The sequence below is a fragment of the Henckelia pumila genome, chromosome 4, assembly GCF_033568475.1.
Source record: "Henckelia pumila isolate YLH828 chromosome 4, ASM3356847v2, whole genome shotgun sequence".
Taxonomy (NCBI): Eukaryota; Viridiplantae; Streptophyta; class Magnoliopsida; order Lamiales; family Gesneriaceae; genus Henckelia; species Henckelia pumila.
The window spans coordinates 117,911,746-117,925,923 of NC_133123.1; the positions used below are offsets into that span (position 1 = coordinate 117,911,746).

At 35.2% G+C, this 14,178-nt stretch overlaps 1 protein-coding gene across 6 annotated transcripts; it reads left to right on the forward strand.

Moving 5' to 3' along the window:
• Positions 1-6,031: 6,031 nt before the first annotated feature.
• Positions 6,032-13,747, forward strand: LOC140861367 (calcineurin B-like protein 9). 6 transcript variants are annotated; one of them, XM_073264385.1, is made up of 9 exons: positions 6,032-6,260; positions 7,051-7,173; positions 8,032-8,114; positions 8,804-8,863; positions 10,074-10,182; positions 10,294-10,346; positions 12,438-12,518; positions 13,075-13,187; positions 13,379-13,747. In XM_073264385.1, the coding sequence occupies exons 2-9, from the start codon at positions 7,095-7,097 to the stop codon at positions 13,401-13,403; spliced, it is 603 nt and encodes a 200-aa protein (XP_073120486.1). In that variant the 5' UTR covers positions 6,032-6,260; positions 7,051-7,094; the 3' UTR covers positions 13,404-13,747. The 6 variants fall into 6 exon arrangements, with proteins under 6 accessions (XP_073120486.1, XP_073120488.1, XP_073120484.1 ...); XM_073264383.1 differs by having other exon boundaries at positions 6,035-6,260; positions 7,058-7,173; positions 13,274-13,746; XM_073264382.1 differs by having other exon boundaries at positions 6,039-6,260; positions 13,274-13,745.
• The last annotated feature ends 431 nt before the right edge of the window (positions 13,748-14,178 follow it).

Genomic DNA, 14,178 nt, shown 5'->3' on the forward strand with positions numbered 1-14,178 from the left:
TCAAGGGAGGTGGTTTTTTTTTCTAGAGGTCATTGGAAGGAATGAGTACTTGAAAAGTGAAACTTGCACTGATTTGTTATAGGTTGCTAAGCAGTTTTGAGACGAATTCGGTCTAAGTTGCATGAAACTGGAATGACATTTCACACACACACGTTCACGTTAAATCGAAGGTGTATTATGAAAATTTGAGAGCATGTCTGTGATTTTTTTTTTGTTGGTGATTGAACTTCTCAGAGGCTGTGCACATTCGTGACTTGCCCTTACTTATGTTTTTGTTTGCATTTTGTTTTTGCATGTCTTGCTCGAGGGCGAGCAAGACTTAAGTATGAGGGTGTTGATAAGTGCATTTTGTATGCATTAGTTTGTGATATTTTTACATATATTTTTGTGTGCATCAATATTGTTTTTATGTGTTTTTATGTGTTTTAAGTTCATGTGTGTGTATTTCACTCTCTCGGTTAATTTTATAGGAAAATGGATTTTTGAAGACTTAATTACGGAGCAGCCTTGATCGAAAAATCATATTTAATTTTAGATAGATCCAAATCTGATCTCTACAAATCAGAATGAAGTTCAAGATGTTTTGAAGCTGCTGTCCAAATTTCAAGTCAATCCGACGGCTAGAACCCAAGATATGAATTTTTCAACTTTGTCGCTCGGAGCAGGTTGAAAGTTGCGCTGTTGGTGAGTGTTGTAGCGCGTTTGCCCTTGTGTTTGGCGCTAGGGAGAAGCGCTAACGCACTTAGAAGAAGGAGTTTGGTGCAAGGAATGAAGGGAACCGTGCATGATTTCTGTGTGTGTTATTTTTCGGGCAGAAACTTGCTCGCTCGAGCGAGAGCTTGTGCTCGCTCGAGCGAGCGATACGCGAATTTTATTCCTCGGAACAGAGAGTCTCTCGCTCGAGCGAGATGTCGGGAATCAGAAAAAATCAGAATTTCGGAAATTAAAAAGTCTTATTTTACGGGCTATTTTTCATGAGCTTTTTAAACTCATATTTAAGGGACTTATTCAGACGTGAGAAAGGGGTTCCAACACGCATAACGCAGACGCAAGGCGGCGGCTGGGAGCAGAGAATATTTCTTCGCTATTTCTTTCTTCTGTTCTTTCTTTTTATTTTATTTTTGTTTAATTCTAGTTTCAATTATTGAGTAGTTATTTTTCAACCAAGACGGCGTGATTGGGCCGAACAAATTCATGTAGAAAACTTGGATGTTTGTTTGGGATTTTTTAGAGTTGATTTTATTTTATTGATTGTCAGATTTATATTTGTCTTGTAATAGTCTGATCAACTGTTTGCTTGCTTGTTAATCGATTCCAAGTCGACAGAGGAGGTTTCAATTTTGATCACTTTTATAATCAACATATTGTAAAACCGACTAGAAATAGAATTCGGTTTCAGTGTGCGGTTTGGGTGCAAACTTAATTTTCATAAATATTTAATGCATTCAAATTTGATTAGAATTACGAAAGATTAGTTCATCAATATTTGAATAGGTTTGATTGTTCTAGAAATAGTCCTTTGAACAAATTAGGAGAATTCCCGTGAATTAAGATTAAATCTGAGTCCTGAATCGATTACATGTTACATGATTTGTTCGGTACCTACGTGTGTCTTAGTTGTCTCGTTTTAATTAATTTTATCTTCAGTTATTTTAATTCTTATTTCTTAAGCAGTTTTTATTTTATTTTCTTATTTTATTTAAATCAAATTGCGTTTTGTGATTTTATCTAGATTAAGTAAAATAATTAATTCTTGAGAATTGACAACAGTCCCTGTGGGATCGATACTTGGACTCTTTGTCCACTTTACTATTACTTGACCTGGTACGCTTGCCAGTAGATTTATATCACACCGATTTAGCCGGTCAATATTATTTTTGGAGCAGGTAACCATAGGATGAGAGGGAGAACGAGAAGTCGAGGGAGTGGGTGGGGTTGGTGCGACCGGTTTGGGGTGGGTTCAGGAGACCGAGGGAGCGTGAGTTGTGCTCGGGTTGTTCCTGTATGGGCGCAGGCTGGAGAGAGCATGTGGGCAGGATAGTGCATGGCGCAGGAGAACAAAGAGGTGAAGAATCTCCAGATGGGGAAATCCTCCGCAGGGAAACCACCAACCAGTACCAGCACCAGAGCCATCAATGGCAAATGAAAACTCGAACTCAACAAAAACAACATGACGCGAGACAAATATTATGGCAAAGGAAGACTCGATATAGAGATAGGCACTCTGGGTAGCCAAAGAAGACACATGGAGAAAAGCGATGGGAAAGCTTATGCGAAGCGTAGGGCGAAGCCATGGATAACACATACAACCAAAGATGCAAAGCTTGGAGAGATTAGGAAGAACAACGAAAACACATTCAAAGGAGGACTTGTAGGAAAAGTTGTGTTTAGGTAACCAATTAATGAGATAGACTGCAGTGGCAAAGGAAAACGACCAGAAACGAGTAAGGACCGACGCATGGTGAAGAAGGTCGAGGCCAGTTTCGAAAACAAGACGGTGACGACGTTCTGAGTAACCAATATGCTCCAAGGTGTGAGGGGGTGGTCAGGTGAGAAATACCGTGCAAACCAAGAAAATCTTTGAGTGCCAGGAATTCACCACCATTATCAATGTATAAGGTGAGAATATGACGATTAAACCGTTTTTCAACGAGAGCTTTAAAACATCTAAAGACAGGAAGAACGTTCGATTTTCATTTTAAGGGATACCATCATATATATTTACTATAGTGGTCCATAAATATAACATAGTATTTTATAACCATCTCAAGAGAGAACTGATGAAGTCCAAACATCAGAGAAAACTAAATCAAGGGGAAATTGAAAAGAAATAGAGGAGTCATGAAAGGTTTTATGACTTTTATTGCACCAACAAGAATTAAAATTAAATTGACGCATGGAGAATTAAAAGAAGATAATGAATTAGACACAACTATTTGACGTAAGACTCGACCAGACGGGTGACCTAGATGACTATGTCAAACAGGCAATGACACGACAGAAAACGAGAGTGCTAGTGGTGGAGAATGCGGGGATGCAGACCAGGAGTAGACACCTCCCTTAAGTGGGCCATGATGGAGAATGATCCCGGTGTGATGATCCTTTACTGAAAGGGAGATAAAGAGAAAACAACAATAAGATCATTAGTTTTGAAAAGTTGAGAGACCGATAAAAATTGCTTATTAATTGAGGGAACACAAAGGGCATGTGAGAACTTTAGGGATCACGGAGTAGAAGGTGGTAAGAGACAACCTGTTTGAGTGATGGGGAGGCCAACACCATCACCAACAACAACATCATTAGAGGCAACATAGGTAGCGTGCATGGAGAGATTGGCAAGATAAAAGGCCACATGGTGAGTGGAACCAGAATCAAGGATCCAGTCAGACAGAGAGGATGGTGTAAGCGTGCAAGGCTAGAAAGTGGGAGGCGCAATCGCAAGAGCTGGCAGATATTGGAAATCCGGTCAGCCGCGAGTACAGTGGCCCTGACGACTGCAGAGCTATAAACACCCGAGATATGGGCGCGGGGCACACTGACTATGCACCGAATTATGAGGAGGTGGCCCAACTAAGAGGGCCAGGTTCTAGGTTAACGGATGACGGTGGTTGGACGTGGGACGGTGGTAGACCGTGCCCAATAGTAGGAACTGCTAGATCGAACAAAGGAGAGAGCTGTGGCTGGAAGAGGGTTGGAGCATCCCGGTGAGCACCGCGATGGGCTTCATGGTTGAGTAGTTTTTCATGTAATTCCTCAAACGATATCGTAGTGTCATGTGCCTGGATGACATTGACGAGTTCCTTATAATCATCATCCAGACCATGGAGAACTTTGATGGTAAGATCCTCAATATCAAGAGGAGCATTCATGGGATGTAGTTCATCAGCTTTAGATTTGATGAACTGCATGAATTCGGTGATGGATCGAGAGCCCTTGATCGGATTGCGAAGTTGCGTCTTTAATTGAGTGATGCGGCCACAAGAGGGATTTCCATAGGTGAGAGCAAGGGTGTTCCAGGCGGTAACAGAGGTGTTAGCAGTTGCAATAAATGGAATCGAGGAAGGAGACAACGATCCAACGATGATATTCAAGATCAACTGGTCCTGACAGATCTAGGAGGTGTACTCAAGATTCAGCGTTTGAGTAGCGACATTTGTGATTGATTTGGTTGGACAAGGATGAGAGCCATCAATAAAGCCAAGGAGATCATGACCAGTGAGAAGAGTCGTGAACTGCAGACGCCAAGAAAGATAGTTGGAAGAGGTGAGCTTCAAGGGCGTGTGGGTAGCGACACTGAAGGAGATCGGAGTAGTAACGCTGCCGTGGCAGCCATAGAGCCAAACGAGAAAAAAAAAGGAAGATTTTTTCCAGTGGCTGGGCGACGGCTGGAGGCTAGGGTTAGGTTTTAGTGACGTAGGCTATGGACTCTTGATATCATATAGAAACTAATGAGAGAATAATATTTTCATATATCTCAAAGAATGAATACACGAGATGTTTTTATACAATATAAAAAACTAAGATAGATAAAGATTACAAACAATAAAAGATTACAAGATAATAAACATAATATACAAAATACATACAATATATTCCAATACACCCAACATCCTCCACTTCTTTCATCTGCACTCCTCACATCCAATTTCACATTTCATTCTGTATTGTCATAAGCTATTGGCTCATCCTAGAGATCTCATGGTTAGGGTCCGTCCAACTTGATGGAGCTCTTTCTCACGTCTTGGGAGTCACATGCTTCTTCTTCAATGCTCACCTCCATGGGCCGATCCTACGCCTTAGAATGAGACCCGAGCCTTAACCCTTGATTTATGGGCCTCCATTGAGCTCAAACATGTGTTTGGTCTACTCATGCATTATCATATAATTTATCAAACCAAGCACACACACACACACACACACACACACACATATATATATATATATATATATATATATATTAGTGAGTGTTTGGCTGAGCTAATAAGTTTCAAAACAAAACAGCTGTTTTGGAGCTTATAAGCTCCACAAATCTGTTTGGTAAAAAATTTTAAAAACAGCTTATAAACTGTCAAAATAAGCTGTTTGACAGCTTATAAGCTGTTTTTAAAAAAAGTAAGGAGGATGTACTTTTTTAAAAAATATCTGATTTTAATAATTCTCTTTTCCAAAATATCCCTCTATATTTTCATTAATCATCGTCTTATCCTCCACATAATTTACAAACCTAACAAGTTTCTCTACGCCACGACTTCCTTTCCTAACAAGATTTTTGTTCTAACTTTTTCTATTTTTTTTCTTAGGATATTTTTTAAAAAAATGTCTGACGTATTATTGAGTAGTATTTAACTACAATTTTTATTTGAAATATTAATGATACATTAAATTTTTAATTTATTTTTTTAGTTTTCTAAATTTAAATATAAAATAGATTTAATTATATATATATATATATATATATAAATAAGTTTAACATTTATTTATAAACGTATAAAACTACTTCGTTTGTTTATATAACATTTATTTATAAACGTATAAAACTACTTCGTTTGTTTATATATATATATATATATATATATATATATATATAACTATTTTATTATATTAATAATATTATACCCTTTTTGATTATTTTATTAATAAAAAAATTTTAAATTATCAAACAATCAATATTTTTAAGTTATTTAAAATAAGTTTCAACACTTTAACAACTTATTTTTAATATAAAACCTAACCACTTATAAGCTCTTAAAACAATTTATATTTATAAATTATATTTATAAATTCTAAAAGCTTATAAATTTTTTTAATAAGTTTTAATCTCGTTACACTTACCAAACCATAAACCATCTAGATTCTAGTATCATATAATATTAATTGGAAAACGGAAGTTATTAACTAAAATAAAAATAAACGATTCCGAGAAACAAGTAGTAAATTACTACTATTTGAGAGTTGACCTATTTCCTCCATTTTCAAAGATCAGTCATAGGAAATACTAAATGGGAATATTCGCCTCTCTATAATGTCACGCGCTTCGATCGCGCGTGACCTGTACCATCCGCAGCATTCATATTTCATTTCACGATCAGCCTTTCCCCAATAGGCTTCCGTTTCTTCCAATCAACACAGGATCCTGAATCGTTTATATGCATTTTGCCCGCAAAATCCTAGGGCATATACATCAAATTCCCTGTTTATATCGTCCACGAAGAACTCCACATAAGCGTCGTATTTTCTCCGCGGAATTCGTGTTTTTGTTGGTCAGTGTTGGATTTCCCTATCTTTAGTTATTTATCCTTTTCTTGTTGGGGAATTCTGGGTTTAGGGTTCTTTAATGGTTCCTAGATATTCGGTTCTTGATTTTTCTGTTGCTTTTGACTAGGTATGGCGATTAAGGGCTGTAGATTCCGTTTTTATTCGTTGCTACAAGATATGATTTAGATATTGTAATTCTAGTTGATTTTCTTTTTTATCGTGCTTGTTTTTTTTATACTGTTATTTAAGTTTAGTATTTTTTTGCTTTCGATTTTTTTGTGATTTATCTTTTTTATTTTCCCCCCATTTTCCAGACAAAAGACTATTGATTACGTTACATGGGGAATCAAGAAGACGAAGGATTTAACATATTTTTTGGGTCTATCTTTCAACTTTTATCTGAAATGCCTGGAATTTTGGCTTGCATGAATCATTTATTGTATGTCATTCTTGTTTTTACACCTGAAGAGGAGATGTGCAGCATGTTTATAATATCCCAAATGAATTTTTTTTATTGCATTTTTATTTATTTTAAATTGCATGTCATTCACCGGACACCAAGCTATCTCCTAGCTCAGTGTTCTGATCCGTGGCTGACTTAGGAGTTTTGTGAGGTGATTTATGCCACAATTTAGTTATCACCGTGAATTGTCAGTGTTTTGTCCATTAGCTATTACAATTGTTGAAATATTGTAAATTTATTCTTTAAATTTGATTGAAAGATTTGATGTTCCAATTAGCCATGTAATTTGCAAGGTTAAGATTGTTTTGATGATATGTTGTAATGATGCCTAGGTGATAGACACGCGAGTGAATTGGGAAGCTTTTTTCACCGATTGATGGGCTGTTTTCAGTCTACAGCAAGAAGGCAATTTCCTGGACATGAAGACCCAGTTTTACTTGCTTCACAAACTGCTTGTGAGTGGTTCCTTTTCCCCTTACTGTTAGTTTATTTTGTTTTTCTATTTTAAAATGGATATTTCCACTCTGAAGTGTGAAAAATGAAATGTTTCATGACTTTTGAATATAAAATTGCATTTCCATGTAAATATTTTGTTTCATTATGTGATTTGATGCGGAATGGTAAAAGCTGTCACACATTTAATGATTATATCTATTAAGGTCCTGGTTATTCAAGTGGGTACAACTTGTTGGATGGATGAAACGCCTAACAGTAGCATGTCCAATCAGTTCTTACAAGTCGGTAGCAATGAAAGACTGTACGTGCAAAAATGTTCATATTGCAGTTCTGGGATTTCGATTTCTTGTGCTTCAATTCCTTGCTCCTATACTGGATGGTCATCAAGTAGGATTAGTCAAGTTGTTTTTTCCTTCCGTATGACGGTTTTTCAGCATAAACCAGCACTTCAATCTTCCTTGGTGATACACTTTTCCATTGCCTTGTACTCTGATGTATTCAGGCTTTTGGAGTCGCGCCATTCCATTCTTTGATGCTTGTGTTGGGCCTTAAAAAAGTTCTCTCGCTGACAATGTTTTTTCTGGTGCTTTAATCTCAATGGAAGAGATATTTCATTGAAAGTTGTGTGAACTTCCTGCTCATATATATTTTTTAATGTTGACACTATGTCGTATTACCCAAGTTATTGCTCCTCAAAGAAAAAAGATTTTCACTCGAAATCATGAGTGTTTCCAGCTTTTGCTTATGATTTGATGTTGCTGGACTTCTTACTTTCTTTCTCTCTCTCTCTCCCTCTCTCTTTTTTCCTTTAGTCTAATGACAAGTAGAACTTGCATATTTGACTTTTTGAATTGCAGTTAGTGTGAGTGAGGTTGAAGCTCTATTTGAGCTTTTCAAGAGCATCAGCAGTTCTGTAATTGATGATGGGCTAATAAATAAGGTAGTTTTAACAAATTATTAATTGCAGCTCTAGCCATTTTCTTTTTGAAAATTTAGCTTAAAGTAGGTTCGCATATCGCTCACCTACAGTTCTGGTGTTTTCGGGCTTTCTTTACATAGCATGCATTTAAAAGTTTTCTTAAGAGAAGAATTGTGTTTCTCATAGTTGGTATTATAGAAATCCAGATGCATTATTTTGCTAGCTTGCTTTTATCAAGAAATTATTTGATAATAAATTAGGTTAAAATGCCTCTTTTTAGACTGTAAAAGGTTAATTATGGAAGACAATTTTTGCACTTTGAAAACCTGTCTCTTGGATGCTCCTTAACCGGTGGTTGATTAACTTTTTTCACAAGATGATATGTAAAAGATAAGTTTGTAGGGTATAAGTGTTTTCTTGAGGTTTGCATTAAAAAGTTTTTCCTTTTATTAATTGTCTCTTTGCTTGTGATTTGGTGTTTAATGTTTTCTTGGTGTTGCCGCTAGTCGCTAGGCATGATCTTATATATAACTATTTCTTGATCTCTTCTTCTCTAGTTCATTTGGTTTTGTAATATGGCAGTTTTACCTCTCTACGATTCTCTCTATTTTGAACAGAGATAATTGTTTTATTGACTTGTCGGCTCAATTCATTAAAGATAGACCAATTACTTTTATTCTGATGAATTTGCGATTGTGATCAAAATGCAGGAAGAATTTCAATTGGCTTTGTTCAAGAATAGGAAAAAAGAGAATCTTTTTGCTAACCGGGTAATGTACAAAAAGAAATATTGGGATGGATCCGTTCGTTTCTAAATTGAGTATTAATTTTAATGGTTAACTTTATTATGATCCTTGTGAAAGAACCTAATGTCTTATTGTTATATTTGCGCAAGCATTTACTTGTTTTATTTGAAACCAAAAGAATGATGGAAGCGCTCAAATCCATGATTTAATGATCTATTGACTTTAGGTCTCAAGTCTCAACCATCCGTCCAATAGAGTATTCTGCTGTGACTACATAAATGGAACTTCCATTTGTGAAAAATAAAATAATGCCATCGGTTGATGTATGGTTGAGTTATGATAATTTTCATTGTATGTTGCTCTCGTGCATGTGGTTGATTTGGAAGTATTCCAATGGAGTAGGCTGTATATTGGTTCAACTTGAACTTATAATGAGGATTACTGGAATGGAGTGCCCAGGTTCATGGATTTCAGTATCAAAATGGTACCTGCCATTTATTTTTTGGATTCCCAGCTGTGGACAACTGAAAATTGGAGACCCTTGATTTAATTCCTCGTCAATCTTACTGAAATGTGGAAACTAGGTAGGAATGCAACAAACGATCATTGTAGATAGCGCTTTATCTGAAAACCTTCCCTATATGGTTCTGCTCTTGGCATCTTGAGAAGTGGCTTGCCAACTATTTTTAACCAGTTATATAGGATGCATTTTTCCTTTTAAAGATGCCCGAAGTTATACAGTTTATAGGATCTGGCACTTCTTCAGATTGTTCGTACATTTAGCACAACAGAAAAATTCCACTTTGCTCATTTGATATTATTATCTATCAAAGATACACGATTCAAGATTTAATTTACATGCGAAGAGACCTGATTGGAGAAGAACTAAGGCTACTTTTATTATCTCCTGAATTATAATGTAGAATTAAACCAGGGTATTAGTTTGAGATGCAAGGAGCTCTGGTCTTTTAGTTGAAAACCTTGTTATTAGAGGATCTAGGCGGAAGGAACTCGACTAATGTTTGCTTCTGATGCTTGGGATAAGCATGCACAAGTACTTGAAAATTCACAATATTGAGCCACAATCTATGTTTTTTCCCATTTTGTGCGCTGATAAATGCTGCAACACTGATATCATTTAATTATTTTGAAGTCCATTCCAGTGATTACTTTTTTTTCCCCTGTAATACATGAATCTTGTGGTATAATATGGTCAACAATATTCTGATTGCAGATATTTGATCTTTTTGACGTGAAGCGAAAGGGATCGATTGATTTTGGTGATTTTGTTAGATCACTCAATGTTTTCCACCCAAACGCACCTCAAGAGGATAAAATCAATTGTAAGTTAGGCAAAACATTCCAATGCTGCTGTTTATAAATTTTACTGTTATGTATTCCAAGATTTCAGCGAACTAATATCTAATTTGTTGAATATTTATCTTTGGCTGAAGTTTCATTTAAGCTATATGATTTGGACAACACGGGATATATTGAGCGACAAGAGGTAAATAATTATTAATTTCTTGTTACGATTCATACATTCATGTGAAAACAATACAAGGAATTTCCTTGTTTTTGTGTTTTCCCAGCCATACATTTTGTCATTATTTAGAAAAAATAATGTCTACTGTCCAACTTCTAGAATACATTTAGTCTGTGGATAACATTATGCTTGATTCAAAAAAAGTGCTGGCGTAATTTGATTATTCTCTCGCTGTTTTTCTCATTTCTCAGTTACAGCCTATGTTGATTCATGTACATCTGGTAGTACTCCTAGAAGTGCAAATTGATAGATTTTATTTCAGGAATTGTGGGTAGAAATTTTGCTGATAAAATATTTAGCATGTGTGTTACGAGCTTCGGCTAGGGGTTCTAGAGGATTGCGTCAAGACCATGAGACGTGAAACAGCCCATATAAAAATTAATAAATATGACTGACCACCACTTCAACACCCTGAAATCCACCTTCTATTCTCAAGACAACCCCAGGACGACACTCAGCTCCACCTGCCAGTCTAACCCAAAATAATTTGGTAGGTTCATCTTTTGCATATCGTTGGAAATCCCTGTATATCTGGAATCCTGATCGAGGCTTGTTGAGGGAATCTTATTGTCTCCTCGTATAATATTTCCATCTACTATTTCATCTCCAAGGGTATTTAGTATTTACTATTTAATCTATCCCAAGTCCTATACTTCTCCTTTATACTACCACTATCTTTTCTAGTGCTTTTAGTTTTGCTTCACTTTTGGTGATGATCTTACTGTCTTGCCCCCTCCATTATCTTTAGGACTGAATACCGATGAAATGTTAGGACAACGACTGAACCAACAAACAATTTAAGGACAATGAGGATAAATTTGAAGCTAAATATCATAATAAAAATGTAGATTCATTGAAATAGTTAAACTTTTACAAGTTATGACAAACTCTCTCTGGTGGATATGGCTTCTGGTGTAAGAATAATCTTCTAACATGATATAGAGGTTGTTTGACTAAACTTTTTACAAACAACTTATAAGTTGTTTAGAAGCCTATGAGCTGTCAGATCTTATTTTAAAAATAATAATTGTTAAAGTGTTTGGATAAACTTATTTTAGACAATTAGAGATGTTGATGTGTTTGACATTATTAGATATTTTTATTATCAAAATTACTAAAAGTGTATTATTCTATGAAGGTTATTTAACTAATTTTAGAATTTTTTATCATAAATGTTAATCCTATATTAAAATAAATTTTATTTCACGTTTTAATTTAGAAAAATTTAGATTTTTTTTTAAATTTTTTTTTTAATGGGTGGAAAGACATGGTGAGGAATGAAAATATACAAGGATATTTTGGAGATGTAAACATTAAAATAAGATCTTTTTCGAAAAAGTAGAGTACTCTTGACTTTTTTAAAAACATCTTATATGCTGTCATATTGCTTATTTTGATAACTTTATAAGCTGTTTGGAAAAATATTAACCACACAAATGTTAAAAGCTTATGAACAGTTTTGTAAAGTTTATAAGCTCAGCCAATCACCCACGTAATTTTCTCTTCCCCTAGCAATACTGGCAACATCCACCCAGAAATTGTCTACTGAAAATAACCAACTCTCCCTTCTTATTCCGCCCCCATTACAAGTGCCAAACCTCTCCTCTCTCTCCTTCTAGATTCTTCTGTATAGTTTATTAATGCTGGGCGCTTTGTATCGTTTGGGCTTTTGTTTTTTGTAGTCTTGCCCCTATCCTCTAGAACATCTGAGCAGAAGTCCAGTATAGTTTGTTGTTTTATTATCTGTTGAAGTATTATCGGTGTTGACGTGTTTTTACATACGAGGATGTAAAAAAACATACGAGGATGTATTAATCATATTTTGGGAGCTTTATACTGATGGGAGGTTTCGTTTTGTTATATTTAAAAAGCTTGTAGCCAATTAACTTCACAGTATTGAAGATTTCTCTTATGCATCATTCCATATCTGTTTTGCTTCTCTTATACGAGGATTGAGCTCACTGAAGATCATCCATTTATAAGACTGCTGGAGAAATTGGTGAATACTACTGTCTTCGTGAAACCAATTCTTCTGCTTCTTGTCGTTTACAGGTTAAACAAATGTTGATAGCACTGCTGTGCGAATCTGAGATGAAATTGGCTGATGATACCATCGAGACCATATTGGATAAGGTAAGTGTAGTACACAATACTTTTGTCAAGTGGCTGCACAATACTTAGAGCCAATTTGGATACATAAGCTAAGCTGTACTTTTGTCAAGTGGCTGCACAATACCTGGAGCCAATTTGGTAAATATGTTCAGCTTTTTAAAGTGCTTTTAGTTTAAAAGGCTGAAAGGATTTTGACGTTTGGATAAATATTGAAATGTACTTTTGTTTTTATTTTCAAATGTAGTTGGAAGCAAAAGCCCAAAAGCTAGAAATTCTAGCTTCTAAAAAAAAGCTTTTTTAAGTGCTTTTTAAAAATCGCTTTTGTAACGAGACACTACAATTTTTAAACAGAGAGTTTTTTTGTTTTGTTGTTTAAATGTTTTTGGTCTCCTAGTTTTTTCCAACCAAACGAGCTCTTAATGTCAGTCTTAATGTCAGTTTCAAGAACGTTTACTTTCCCATTTGCATAGGAGCGATAATACTTTTAATATTGTACTATTTCCATTTGAAAGCACGTGTGTATTGTTTGCCCTTCACGGTATTTAGCTTGATAATATTTAACTCTTATCATGGACAGACTTTCCTTGATGCGGACATCGACCAAGATGGAAAAATAGATAAATCAGAATGGCAGAACTTTGTGACCCGAAATCCTTCATTGTTGAAGATAATGACCCTTCAATATTTGAGGTATTTTAATTAATACTGTTTCTACACGTTTACCCATCTCTTTGCTATGTACAATCAAGCTCTACATCATATCATGGTTTATCTAGGGACATAACCACGACATTTCCTAGCTTCGTTTTCAACTCAGAGGTTGATGAAATCGCTACATAAAATGAAGATGTAGTCCAGCCATTTATGCTTTTGGTTTGTAGGAATCAGGTGGAGTTGTTTTGCTAACAGCAAACCTTTGCATTGAGGATTCATTTCTACTGATGCTTGTCATGAGGTTTGTGCAATTTAGGAAAGGTGGTAGTGTATTCAAATTTGGACTTGTGTGAAGAAATGTCGGTATAATTTACCCTTTTTAATATCATTATTTTTTGACACGAAAGAGGTGCACTTAGTTGAGACTTGAATTTTTAACGTGTATTATTCATGTGAGAAGCTAGTCGATTTTGAAAATGGTTTGGTGAAATTATTAGGTTTGGTCCCAAAGTTCCAACAAAAGATATGAATAAGTGCTTGTATGTGTATATATAATATGATGATTTCGAGATGTATTTATGTGATTGTATTGTATGTAAGTCAATGATATATTTATTTAAGATCATAAAAGTCTAAAATTGTAAAATATGAGATGGATGATTAGAAAAACACAAGACGATGAAGAAAAAGGAAATGTGGAATACATTCTCTTCACGTTTCATATACAAAATGAATTGTTTACTGATTTATATACATATATATATATATATATATATGACTAATAATATGGTGACATATGTAATCCTATAATGATATATATATATATATATATATAGTTTCTTTCAAGTGCCCACAATCATGCCCACCAATGATGTGACACTATTCTATTGGACCTACAATTTATCACATCTTTATCACATCAAATAGAATAGTGTCACATCATTGGTGGGCATGGTGGTGGGTATGGTAGGTGGGCACTTGAAAGAAACTCTATATATATATATGTATTAATTTTCAGCTGCCCAAC

Coding starts and splice junctions, on each gene's coding strand:
- LOC140861367 (XM_073264383.1), top strand. CDS start 7,095: ATGGGCTGTTTTCAGTCTACAGCAAGAAGGCAATTTCCTGGACATGAA. Junction 10,183..10,293: donor TCAAGAGGATAAAATCAATT/GTAAGTTAGGCA, acceptor CTTTGGCTGAAG/TTTCATTTAAGCTATATGAT. Junction 12,519..13,074: donor TCGAGACCATATTGGATAAG/GTAAGTGTAGTA, acceptor TATCATGGACAG/ACTTTCCTTGATGCGGACAT.